The 13151-nt window shown below is 46.7% G+C and overlaps 1 protein-coding gene and 1 pseudogene across 6 annotated transcripts in view; both read right to left on the bottom strand.

Annotated features, from left to right (window-relative positions):
* Positions 1-13151, bottom strand: part of PLCD4 (phospholipase C delta 4) — a 29928-nt gene that overhangs the window by 9963 nt on the left and 6814 nt on the right. For 3 of the 6 annotated variants that reach the window (XR_006691160.3, XM_015432794.4, XM_065526090.2), the window contains exons 2-6: positions 11524-11578; positions 11229-11387; positions 9205-9433; positions 5040-5169; positions 4078-4309 (exon numbers count right to left, since the gene is read on the bottom strand). Coding sequence is in view for 5 of the 6 variants with exons in the window: in XM_015432794.4 (XP_015288280.1) it covers positions 4078-4309; positions 5040-5169; positions 9205-9433; positions 11229-11387; positions 11524-11545 (772 nt within the window). In the remaining variant the exon portion in view is untranslated. Of the gene's footprint in view, positions 1-4077; positions 4310-4734; positions 4795-5039; positions 5170-9204; positions 9801-11228; positions 11388-11523; positions 11579-13151 lie in introns of those variants that run through there. The other 3 variants (XM_074010124.1, XM_045367722.3, XM_074010125.1) reach the window with 3 other exon arrangements.
* LOC123568216 (small nucleolar RNA U3) lies at positions 7768-7858 on the bottom strand (annotated as a pseudogene).

Here is a 13151-nt window from a genome sequence, read left to right as displayed (position 1 = left end):
TAGCCACATGTGGCTACTGAGCACTTGAAATATGGCTTGTGTAACTGAAGAACTAAATTTTCAATTTTATTAGATTTTAGTTAATTTAATTTTAAATAGCCAAATGGAGTTCACAGTTACTATAATGGACAACATCCAAAGGGCTAATTTTATAGACGGAGAAACTGAGGCCCAGAGAGAATCAAAGTCAAAGGCTTAGTGACATGGCCAAGCTACCTGTATTTTCTTCCTTGGGCTGTGTACCTGTGACTAACTATGGCCTGAGGATTTCTTCTTACTGTCCATGTTCCCATATGATGTTTTGAGGAGCATTTGTCAACCTCCCCTTAGACTACACTCCCATTGAGGAAAGGGCCCTGTTACTCCTTCCATAGCTCCCTCCAATCTCAATATGGGCTTTATACAACAACAATAACAACAACAATAACAATGACTTAACAACTGTTAAGCACTCGCTCTATGCCCAGGGCATTCCATGCAGCATCTCACTCATGTTCTCACTAACATGATGAAGTAGATGTAATATAATCTGCCATGAGAGGTGAGGTAACTTGCTCCAGGTGTCATAATTAGTAAGTGTAGAAGCTGGGATTTGAACCCAGGCCGCCAGGTGTCAGAGCCATGCCCTGTACCACTGGGCTGTTCAGTCTCACTGAGAATAATGTTGCTACAAGGAGGCTCACCTGGAAGGTGGAACAACCTGACTCTCATGGCCAGCTTCCTTGCTCCAGGTTTCACAAGTCCTGGAGATTGTGAAGAAGGACAGGAAGTTGGGCAGGAAGTTTCCTTTTATTTTTTTGAGACAGAGTCTCACTCTGTCACCCAGGCTGGATGCAGTGGCACGATCACAACTCACTGCAGCCTTGACCTCCGGGCTCAAGCAATCCTCTCACCTCAGCCTCTCAAGTAGCTGGGACTACAGGAATGTGCCACCAGGCCTGGTTAATTTTTTTTTTTTTTTTAGAGATGGGGTCTTACTATGTTGCCCAGGCTGGTCTTGAACTCCTGAACTCAAGCAGTCCTCCTGCCTCAGCCTCCTGTATTATAGGCATGAGCTACCACACCTGGTGGAAGTTTCATTCTTTTTGTTTGTTGGTTGGTTGGTTTGTTTTTGAGACGGAGTCTCGTGCTCTGTCACCCAGGTTGGAGTGCTATGGTTCAATTTCCACTCACTGCAACCTCCGCCTCCCAGGTTCAAGCGATTCTCCTGCCTCAGGCACCCAAGTAGCTCAAATTACAGGTGCCCACCACCATACCTGGCTAATTTTTATATTTTTAGTAGAGAAGGGGTTTCACCACGTTGCCCAGGCTGGTCTCAAACTCCTGACCTTAAGTGATCCGCCTGCCTCGGCCTCCCAAAGTGCTGGGATTACAGGCGTGAGCCATTGTGCCCAGTCAGAAAGTTTCATTCTTGACAGTAATAAATCACTCAGGTAAATTTACTGTTGTCAGATACTTTTCATGTGCATTATTTCATTTGGTCATCAATTATTTTACAAATGAGGAAACTGAGTTAGTTAGATTAAGTGACTTGCTCACAGTTACTCAGTTAATAAGAAGCACAGTGGAGACCTGAGCCCAGGTTTTTTGACTGATACTACTCTCTGTAGCCAGATGTAGTATCTGATTGTCAAGTTCAAGGGAAGGAAACACCAAGAGGGGTGGGGGTCGAAAGTTGAAAGAAATGTAACTGATGTTTACTGGATTCTGCACAGGGAACAGAAGATCCTATTTATTTATTTATTTATTTATTTATTTCTCTCTTTCTCTCTCTCTTTTTTTTTTTTTCTTTTCTTTTCTTTTCTTTTCTTTTTTTTTTTTTTTTGAGACAGTCTTGGTCTGTCGCCCAGGCTGGAGTGCAGTGGCATGATCTCGGCTCACTGCAACCTCTGCCTCCCAGGTTCAAGCGATTCTCCTGTCTCAACCTCCTGAGTAACTGGGATTACAGGCTCCTGCCACCATACCCGGCTAATTTTTTGTGTTTTTAGTGGAGATGGGGTTTCACCATGTAGGCCAGGCTGTTCTTGAACTCCTGATGTCAGGTGATCCTCCTGCTTCGGCCTCCCAAAGTGCTGGGATTCCAAATGTGAGCCACAGCACCTGGCCTAGAGATCCTATTTCTTAACCTTTCTTAACTCTCTTCACTTTCATTTTCTGAAATGGTTGCTTTAGAACCTCCATTCTTTTTTTTTTTTTTTTTTTTTTGGTCTGAGACATAGTCTGCCTACGACACCCAGGCTGGAGTGCAGTGGTGTAATCTCGGCTTCTACAGCCTCCACCTACCAAGTTCAAGCGATTCTCATGCCTCAGCCTCCCAAGTAGCTGGAATTACAAGCGTGCACCACCACACCTGGCTAATTTTTGTATTTTCAGTAGACACAGAGTTTCACCATGTTGGCCAGGCTGGTCTCGAACTCCTGGCCTCAGGTTATCTGCTCGTCTTGGCCTCCCAAAGTGCTGGGATTACAGGCGTGAGCCACCGCACTCAGCCTACAACCTCTATTCTGAACACCCAAACAAATCTGAAATAATTGATTGTAATGTTTTCTGTGTGACTCTAAGTTTTATGAGGGCAGTGTCCTTGTCTGATCTAGGCACTAATATATCTCTGGTGCCTACCATAGGTCCTGACACATTATAGCAACTCAATAAGCATTCACTGAAATAGTGAATGAATGAATGAATGAATGAATGAATAAAAGGGAGTAAGAGTTTAGACCCAGAATACCTGGATCACTTGTCGAGCTCTTGTCCATCCCAGCTCTTACCCTCATTCTCAAGAGAGGCACTGGCTAAGAGTCAGATGACCTGGGTTTGAATCTCAGTTCCTCTCTCATTATGTTGGCTTTGAGCAAGTCACTGAATCTTTCTAAACCTCAGTTTTCCTCTTTTATACAACTGACTTAATAGCAGGACCCATTTCAACAGATCATTGTATTAGAAAAGGTAGATGCCAGGCGTGGTGGCTCATGCCTATAATCCCAGCATTTTGGGAGGCTGAGGCAGGTGGATCACCTAAGGTCGGGAGTTCGAGACCAACCTGACCAACATGGTGAAACCCTATCCTCTACTAAAAATACAAAATTAGCCAGGTGTGGCGACACATGCCTGTAATCCCAGCTGCTTGGAAGGCTGAGGCAGGAAAATTGTTTGAACCCGGGAGGCAGAGGTTGTGGTGAACTGAGATCATGCCATTGCACTCCAGCCTGGGCAATAAGAGCAAAACTGTCTCAAAAAACAAAACAAAACAAAACAAAAAAAGAAAGAAAAGAAAAGAAAAAGGAAAAGGTACATAGAGATATTAGAGCATTATGGGATATGTAATAAAGGACCAATAAAGATTACTGTTGACTTGCAAGGTTGTACTAAGGACTAAATGAAATGAGGAATGTGAAAGTTCCTTGTAAATTATTTATTATTAATGTAAATTTCTCACAATCTGAAGGGAATGGAGGGCAGGAAATGAGTCTACTGAAGAGGCAAGAGAAAGAAACTTTGAAGACCAAGAGGGTATATTTCAGCTGCACTCGTTAAAAGCTAAATAACTGGCCTCCTTATTCCCCCAGCCACGGGCTAACTGGCTTTCTGGCTCAGGGGCTTAGAGACTCAAGAACCACTTGAATTGAAGACAACTCAGGAAAGGGCAGAGAGCCAGCATTTAAAGGAATAGCAAACAGGAACCATGAAAGAAGAACCAGAGGAAAAGGAATCATATGCACTAGAGAAGAGACCAAAGAAAGAGGATCAAGGGTTTTCCGTTTCCAGTGAGAGCAAAGCTGGTATCAGAAAGAACTTCCTGAAAGTAAAGGAAACATGAGCATAATGGAGGAATGGGGAGCCATGGACTCTTCTTCCTCCTGAGAGATCTAGCACCTCAGAGGAAACCACTGTCTTGTCTGAACAGGGAATGCCTGCCCTCCTTTGGGAGGAGTGGTTAAATGAGATGATTGGGTAGGGATCAGGATAGGGATAGACTCAACCTTCACTCAGGCAGATGGCTGCTTGTCTCTGGACCTTGTAATCATGCCCCTCTCTCCAACCCCTATGTCTGGTGCCTCTTCACCTGATTCATCTTACCACTGTCTGAAGGTTCATAGCGGTCAATGAGTTCCAGAGCAAGCTCGGAGGTGCAGTCTCTCTCCTTCTGCTCCTCTCGGAGGAAATCCAAAAATTCCAGCAGAGTCAGCTTCTGCCCATCAGCTGAAAAACTTTCAAATAGTTCTTGCACCTCAGCACGTTTAGTCAATGCCTTATAGAACTCTACAAATTCTTCTCCTTCCAGAGTCCCAGACTGGGACGTGTCTGCTGCCTGCAAGAGAGGGTTTAGGGGAGAGTGAATGAACCTTTTAATGGGAAATGTTATTATCTTTTTATTTTAATTTTTAAAAAATTTTTTAATGTTTGTGGGTACATAGGTGTATATATTTATATGGTAAATTAGATGTTTTGATATAAGCATGCAATGTGAAATAAGCACATCATGGAGAACAGGAAATGTTATGACCTTGACTTGCACTGTAAAAGCAATTTTACAGACAGATAGATCCAAACATGCTTCCATAAAACTCCCATGGAACTCCTAACATTTAGTGTTCATAGAATAAATCACTTCAGTAGGTAAGAAGCAAAATTTTAGCCATACCATTTGCTACTAGAGAAAATTTTCAACTAGAAAGAATTAAATCTCCCAAAGGTCCCTAAAAGGTCAGAAGATCCCTCCTCCTATTTACTCACATTCCAGCTGGGGTTTTCCATTGTTCTAGGCACCTGTGAAATTCTGGCCATGGACAGAGAGGTCCTTGAGGTCCAACATAATAACATATTGTTATTTACCTTTCATAGAATTATGACTTTTCAACAAGACTGAAAGGCAAGAATCACCCCCTATACTTCCCATCAAGCCTAGAGCATTGAGCCTAGCACTTAGGGCACATAGCAGAGATTTAACAATTGAGTGTTGTGAACTGGGGTCAGAGGACTTCTGGCCAAATGAAAATGTGGCCTTGTTGGCTGTTGGAAATCCTTCCCCGCAGACTCACCTGAAAAAGACTGAAGGCATATTCTTGGTCCATTTCCACATTCATTAGGTGCAATAACCGCTGAACTTCTTGGAAACTCATCTTACCATCCTGATTTTTGTCTCCACGTTGAAACCAGTCACTCAGCCATCCAGGTATGAGTCAAGGCAAAAGTACTAATGTGTCTGTTTGTGTGTGGAGTTGTGGGTGCACATTCATCCACTTACATCTCTCCCCTGTCTTTCCTGCCAGTCTCTCTCCCCAGTGCCAATCCATTCTCCACACAGCTTCTAGAATAATCTCTCTAGAGCACCAATCTGTCTTGTCACTGTATGGTCCAGGCACCTGCAGGGACCTCCCTGTTGCCTGCAGAAAGACATCTATATTCTGGCCAGACACAATGGCTCACTCCTGTAAACCCAGCACTTTGGAAGGCCAAGGTGGGTGGATCACATGAGGTCAGGAGTTTTGAGACCAGCCTGGCAACATGGTGAACTCCCATCCCTACTAAAAATACAAAAAATTTATCTGGGTGTGGTGGCACACACCTGTTGTTCCAGCTGCTAGGGAGGCTGAGACATGAGAATCGCTTGAATCAGGGAGGCAGAGGTTGCATGGAGCCCAGATCGCACCACTGCATTCCAGCCTGGGTGATGGAGTGAGATTCTGTCTCAAAACAAAAAAAGTCCATATTCCTTTAGGCGTTTTTGTTTTTGTTTTTGAGACGGAGTCTTGCGCTGTCATCCAGGCTGGAGTGCAGTGGCGTGATCTCAGCTCACTGCTACCTCCACCTCCCAGGTTCACATCATTCTCCTGCCTCAGCCTCCCGAGTAGCTGGGACTACAGGCGCCCGCCGCCATGCCTGTAGTTTTTTGTATTTTTAGTAGAGATGGGGTTTCACAGTGTCAGTCAGGATGGTCTCAATCTCCTGACCTTGTGATCCTCCCACCTCGGCCTCCCAAAGTGCTGGGATTACAGGCGTGAGCCACTGCGTCCAGCCTTTTTTTGTATTTTTAGTAGAGACGGGGTTTCACTGTGTTAGCCAGGATGGTCTTGATCTCCTGAACTTGTGATCTGCCCACCTCGGCCTCCCAAAGTGCTGGGATTACAGGCATGAGCCACCGTGCCTGACCCTTTTTTTTTTTTTTTTTGAGACAGAGTCTCACTTTGTCACCCAGGCTGGAGTGCACTAGGGCGATCTTGGCTCACTGCAACTGCCATCTCCTGGGTCCAAGAGATTCTCCTGCCTCAGTCTCCTGAGTAGCTGAGATTACAGGCGCCCACCACCATACCTGGCTGTTTTTGTTTGTTTGTTAGACAGTCTCGCTCTGTTGCCCAGGCTGAAGTAAAGTGGTGCAATCATGGCTCACTACAGCCTCGAGCTCCCAGACCAAAGTGATCCTCCCACCTCAGCCTCTCAAGTAGCTGGGACTATAGGTGTGCACCACCACACCTGGCTACTTTATTTGTTTATTATAAATAAAGAAATAAAAATTTTTTTTTTTTTTTTTTTTTTTTTTTTTGAGACGGAGTCTCGCTTTGTCGCCCAGGTTGGAGTGCAGTGGCCGGATCTCAGCTCACTGCAAGCTCCGCCTCCCGGGTTTATGCCATTCTCCTGCCTCAGCCTCCCGAGTAGCTGGGACTACAGGCACCCGCCACCTCGCCCGGCTAGTTTTTTGTATTTTTTAGTAGAGACGGGGTTTCACCGTATTAGCCAGGATGGTCTCGATCTCCTGACCTCGTGATCCGCCCATCTCGGCCTCCCAAAGTGCTGGGATTACAGGCTTGAGCCACCGCGCCCGGCCTAAAAATTCTTTTATAATTAAAGAAAAAAATTTGTTTGCAGACAGAGTCTTACTCTGTCACCCAGGCTAGAGTGCAGTGGCACCATCTCGGCTCCCTGCAACCTTTTCCAGTTCAAGTGATTCTGGTGCCTCAGCCTCTGGAGTAGCTGGGATTGCAGACATGTGTCACCATGCCCAGCTAATTTTTTTTTTTTTTTTTTTGAGACGGAGTCTCGCTCTGTCGCCCAGGCTGGAGTGCAGTGGCCAGATCTCAGCTCACTGCAAGCTCCACCTCCCGGGTTCATGCCATTCTCCTGCCTCAGCCTCCCAAGTAGCTGGGACTACAGGCGCCCGCCACCTCGCCCGGCTAGTTTTTTGTATTTTTTTAGTAGAGACGGGGTTTCACCATGTTAGCCAGGATGGTCTCGATCTCCTGACCTCGTGATCCACCCGTCTCGGCCTCCCAAAGTGCTGGGATTACAGGCTTGAGCCACCGCGCCCGGCTTTTTTGTATTTTTTTGTAGAGGTGGGGTTTCACCACATTGTCCAGGCTGGTGTCAAACTCCTGACCTCAGGTGATCCACCAGCCTCAGCTTCTCAAAGTACTTGGATTAATTACAGGTGTGAGCTACTGCACCTGGCCACACCTGGCTAATTTAATTTTTTAAAGTTTATTTTATGGGGGTCAGGTGCAATGGCTCACACCTGTAATCCCAGCACTTTGGGAGGCTGAGGCGGGCGAATCATGTTAGCCCGGGAGTTAGAGACTAGCCTGAGCAATGTGGCAAAATCTCGTCTCTACAAAACAAAACAAAAAATTAGCCAGGTGGATTACATGCCTGTAATCCCAGCTGCTTGGGAAGCTGAGGTGGGAGGATTGCTTGAGCCCAGGCTGTCATGGCTGCAGTGAGCCGAGATTGTGCCACCACACTCCAGCTTGGGTGACAGAGTGAGACCCTGTTTCAAATAAAAAAAACTTATTTTATGGTGCTCTACACATTCAGGGAAACTTCTCTAGTAATGAACAATAGAAATTACCCCTGAAAGTATAGTCTTCCAGTTAACTTTTTAATTTTTTGTAAAGATGCAGTCTTCCCTGTGCTGCCTAGGTTGGGCAATATAGTGATCTCCCTGCCTCGGCCTCCCAAAGTGCTGGGATTACAGGTGTGAGCCATTGTGCCCAGCCAAACAGAAAAGTATTTACACAATTCCATCCTCTTCACTAACTGAAGCAGTATGTGAATCTCATTAATCTTTGTACCCATGGCCAGGCATGGTGGCTCATGCCGGTAATCCCAGCACTTTGGGAGGCCGAGGTGGGTTGATCGTGAGGTCCAGAGTTTGAGACAGCCTGGCCAAGATGGTGAAACCCTGTCTCTACAAAAAAATACAAAAATTATCTGGATGTGGTGGCATGTGCCTGTAGTCCCAGCTACTCGGGAGGCTGAGGCAAGAGAATCGCTGGAACCCGGGAGGCGGTTGCAGTGAGCCAAGATTGTGCCACTGCACTCCAGCCTGGGTGACAGAGCGAGACTCTGTCTCGAAAAAAAACTATATATATATATATATATATATTTGAGCCTGGGCTCAAGCAATCCTCCCACCTCAGCTTCCCAAGCAGCTGGGATTACAGGCATGTAATCCACCTGGCTAATTTTTTGTTTTGTTTTGTAGAGACGGGATTTTGCCACATTGCTCAGGCTAGTCTCTAACTCCTGGGCTCACATGATCCGCCCACCTCAGCCTCCCAAAGTGCTGGGATTACAGGTGTGAGCCATTGCACCTGACCCCCATAAAATAAACTTTAAAAAATTAAATTAGCCAGGTGTGGCCAGGTGCAGTAGCTCACACCTGTAATTAATCCAAGTACTTTGGGAAGCTGAGGCTGGTGGATCACCTGAGGCCAGGAGTTTGACACCAGCCTGGACAATGTGGTGAAACCCCACCTCTACAGACCCCTACAGTCTGGCATAGTGCCTGATATGTTCTGCTTAATAGCTCGTGAATGAATAAATGAATGAAATGGTAAAAATCCAGGAAACTTGGAGTGAGTCTGTGTCACTGAGCCTTCTAAGGGGTTGCTTCCCACCTATATGCCGGTTAATGACACTGGGATCTTCTGTGCAGCTCTTAGGAGAAGCATCTTGTTTGCTCCTCTGCCTCTCACTGCCTCTTCCTCCAATCCTGGGGGTCCTGATTCATGCCTGGCTATGTCATCCCTAGCATCCATTCCTCCCTCAGTATTCTGTCTCACATTGACCTGAGCTGTCCCTGCCCATACCATCTAGACACTTGGGCCTCCCTAGCTGTGCACCCCTTCTCACTTTTCCTAAACCTGTTGGATTTGGCTCCTTCAGGGGTAGAGTGATCCCTCACCCACCCTGACTCCATCCTGCCGATACTGGTCCAGGCGCTCCTGATGGTCCATGCTGGTGACAAGATCCACCAACAGGTGGAGCCCTCGCATCCATATCTGGGCCTCCTCAACACTGTTGGCCACCAGGTCCAGGTTGGAGCGGCGGCCATGGAAGACAACGGTGAAGCCCTGCTCCAGGGGGAGCTCCTCTGTCAGGCTACGCAGCAACTCGGAATCATGGCCATTACGTATTGTCTCCACATCAGAGATTGAGACTGCCAGAGAAGAAGCAGGTGAAGGCATTGAGGAAGGGAGTCCAACAAATAGCAGGGGCTAAGAGTGAAGGACCAGCACCCCCTTCTCCATGACACCATAGAAAAGAACCCCAGCCTCTGCAGACTGAATCCCAAAAAGCATTAGTACAGAGAGATGCAGACCCCAGGGATTCAGGAGTCCATATGAATCACTGATGTTTTCAAAGGCAGCATGGCAAAGGGCCTGTGCTGGGAGTGGCAAGACATGGCTTCCAGCCACAAGCTGGCAGTATGACACAAACCAAAATGACTTAACTCCTCAGTGTCCTCATCTGATATAATGGATAGTCCCCTTCCATAGGCAGCCCCAATGGTGATCACAGGAGGACTGGTGGGGATGACAAATGGAAATACATTTGAAAGGCAGAAGCAGTTATACTAAAGCATTATATCCCTAAGTCCAGTTCTCCCATTCCAGGTTTGAGGGCTTCCTCTTTCCAGATGTCTACGAGGGAATCAGAGAAATTCTTTCACCCTCTTACCTCAGCTGGGGGTGGTACGGATTGTGAGCAATTTGTCTCTAAAACAGACTCTCTTAGATGTGTCCTGTGATCAAATTATTTCCTGTTATTATAAAGAGTTCGGCCAATAAGTGCACACTACTTTGTTTTGTTTTTTGTTTTATTTTGTTTTTTGAGACCAAGTTTTGCTCTTGTCACCCAGGCTGGAGTGCAATGGCACAATCTAGGCTCACTGTAACCTCTGCCTCCTGGGTTCAAGCGATTCTCTGGCCTCAGCCTTCCGAGTAGCTGGGACTACAGGTGCCCGCCACCAAGCCCGGCTAATTTTTGTATTTTTAGTAGAGATGGGTTTTCACCATGTTGGCCAGGCTGGTCTCAAACTCCTGACCTCAAGTGACCTGCCTGCCTCGGCCTCCCAAAGTGCTGGGATTACAGGCATGATCCACCACACCTGGCTGCAATTTTGTATTTAAAAATATTTATCATGATGGCTAACATTTATTAAATGCATTCTGGTTTTACATCGCATGCTAAGTGTTTTACATGTTAACTAATTGAGTCCTTGTAACCTACTGTTTAATCCCCATTTTACAGATGAGGAAACTGAAGCTTGATGTATGTATGTATGTATGTATGTATACATGTATTTTTTTAGAGACAGGGTCTCACTCACCCAGGTGGAGTGCAGTGGTGTGATCACAGCTCACTGCAGTCTCAACCTCCTGGGCTCAAGTGATCCTGCCATCTTAGCCTCCCAAATAGCTGAGACCACAGGCGTACAGCACCACACCTGGCTAATTTTTTATTTTTATTTTTTATAGAGACAGGCTCTCCCTATGTTATCCAGGCTGGTCTTGAACTTCTGGTCTCAAGCAGTCCCCCTGCCTCGACCTCCCAAATTGCTGGGATTACAGGCATTGAGCCACCAGGCCCAGCCATAGCTTAACTACTTGATTTTCCACAGCTACTCAGAAAGTGGCAGAGCTAGGGCTTTAATTCAGGCAGGCTGATGCCCAAGATGATGGTCTTATAATAATAATAACAAGATGTAACCAATGATTTATTATGTTTTACTATGTTCCAGTACTCTCCTGAGCCTTTTAGAATAACTAATTTAATCCTCATTACAGCCTTATGAGGCAAGTAGTGTTATGATCTCTTTTTACAGGCTCAGATATAGCCACAATTAGGACAGCACAAACGCACACCATCATAGGACTTTGGTCCCTCCCCTGCCAGGCTCCTCAGGACTCTATCCACCCATATATCCACCCCCCACTATCCAGGTCACTCACAGCTGGGCTTGGCACTGCCCCTGGCCTGCCGTGCATGCCAGACTGTCATGCCGTCATTCTGAAGTCTGAAGTATCTTAGCTTCTTCCAGCTTTTGGACCTCACCTTGCGCATCGGCATGCCTTCCTGCATCAGCAGCAAGTCCTGATCAGTGGTCAGCCCTAGGTCAGGAAAAGCAGGGGTTAGGTAGCCAGCAGAGAGGGTAGCAGGCCCAGGGAAAGCTCTCAAACAGGGGTCCAGCCTCCTTCCCTTCCCTGAGCTATATGCTAAGCCCTTTTCCCCTGCAGGGACACTCACGGTCTTGCAGCAGGGATGCCATCACCCACTGTTCCACCGGCTGGCACCAGATCACCTAAAGGAGAAAGGAAGAGCAAAGGACTCTGGGTGAATCTTAAAGATAGTCTGTAGCTGATTTTTGCTTCTGATTTTGAGTTTAGTGACTCTGAGACTTTAGATAGGTCTAGAAACCTGCCTCAAATCACATAAGGATCAGAATTTAAATCAAGATATGTCTGATCCCAGAGCCTCCGCTATTTCTCATGGCTATCTTCAGAGAAGGCTAAACCAAAGAGTCCACCAAGCACCCCCTTCCTACCCAATAACCCACAGTCTACTAGTGCCACATTTTGCTCACTCCCCACCCTCTCATTATTAGGAACTAACATCTTGTTGGATGTCCCTTTCAGAAACTAGAATCTCTTCACATCCTAGCCTTCTTATTTCCAGGTAGAATCCTTCCAGCTTCCCTATTCTGGGAGCCCTCTCTATGCTCCCACGTAGACTGTCCAGCTCCTGAGGCGACTAGCGCAGACTTTTTTTTTTTTTTTTTTTGAGACGGAGTGTCGCTCTGTTGCCCAGGCTGGAGTGCAGTGGTGCGATCTCAGCTCACGCAACTCCCGGGTTCAAGTGATTCTCCTGCCTCGGTCTCCCAATTAGCTAGGACTACAGGCATGTGCCGCCACGCCTGGCTAATTTTTTGTACTTTTAGTAGAGATGGGGTTTCACCACGTTAGCCAGGATGGTCTCAATCTCCTGACCTCGTGATCCACCCACCTTGGCCTCCCAAAGTGCTGGGATTACAGGTGTGAGCTACTACACCTGGCCAGACTTTCTTTTTTCTCTTTGACAATATTTAGTTGTCTTCTTCTACCTTCACATGGTAAAGCATATTTTATACTTTTTCTTTACAGTTATTCTCACAGTTTTTTTTGTTTTTGTTTTTGTTTTTTTTGAGATGGAGTCTCACTCTGTCGCCCAGGTTGGAGTGCAGTGGCCGGATCTCAGCTCACTGCAAGCTCCGCCTCCCGGGTTCACGCCATTCTCCTGCCTCAGCCTCCCGAGTAGCTGGGACTACAGGCACCCGCCACCTCGCCCGGCTAGTTTTTTTGTATTTTTTTAGTAGAGACGGGGTTTCACTGGGTTAGCCAGGATGGTCTCAATCTCCTGACCTCGTGATCCACCCGTCTCGGCCTCCCAAAGTGCTGGGATTACAGGCTTGAGCCACCGCGCCCGGCCCCTATTCTCACAGTTTTAATGGACCAAATAAGTTATACAAGTCTCAGAAACACATTTTCAAATTTTCTCTACCTACCAAAAAAGGGTACCTCTTATAAGATATATGCTGTCAGCCAGGTGCGGTGGCTCATGCCTGTAATCCCAGCAATTTGGGAGGCCGAGGCTAGCGGATCACCAGAGGTCAGGAGTTTGAGACCAGCCTGGCCAACATGGCAAAACCCCATCTCTACTAGAAATACAAAAAACTTAGCCAGGCGTGGTGGCAGGCACCTTTAATCCCAGCTACTTGGGAGGCTGAGGCAGGAGAATTGCTTGAACCAGGTGGCAGAGGTTGGCAGTGAGCCAAGATCGTGCCATGCACTCCAGCCTGGGCGACACAGTGAGACTCCGTCTCAATAAAAAGAAGAAAA

The sequence above is a fragment of the Macaca fascicularis genome, chromosome 12 (assembly GCF_037993035.2).
Source record: "Macaca fascicularis isolate 582-1 chromosome 12, T2T-MFA8v1.1".
Taxonomy (NCBI): domain Eukaryota; kingdom Metazoa; phylum Chordata; class Mammalia; order Primates; family Cercopithecidae; genus Macaca; species Macaca fascicularis.
This window is presented reverse-complemented; position numbering and strand designations above follow the sequence as displayed.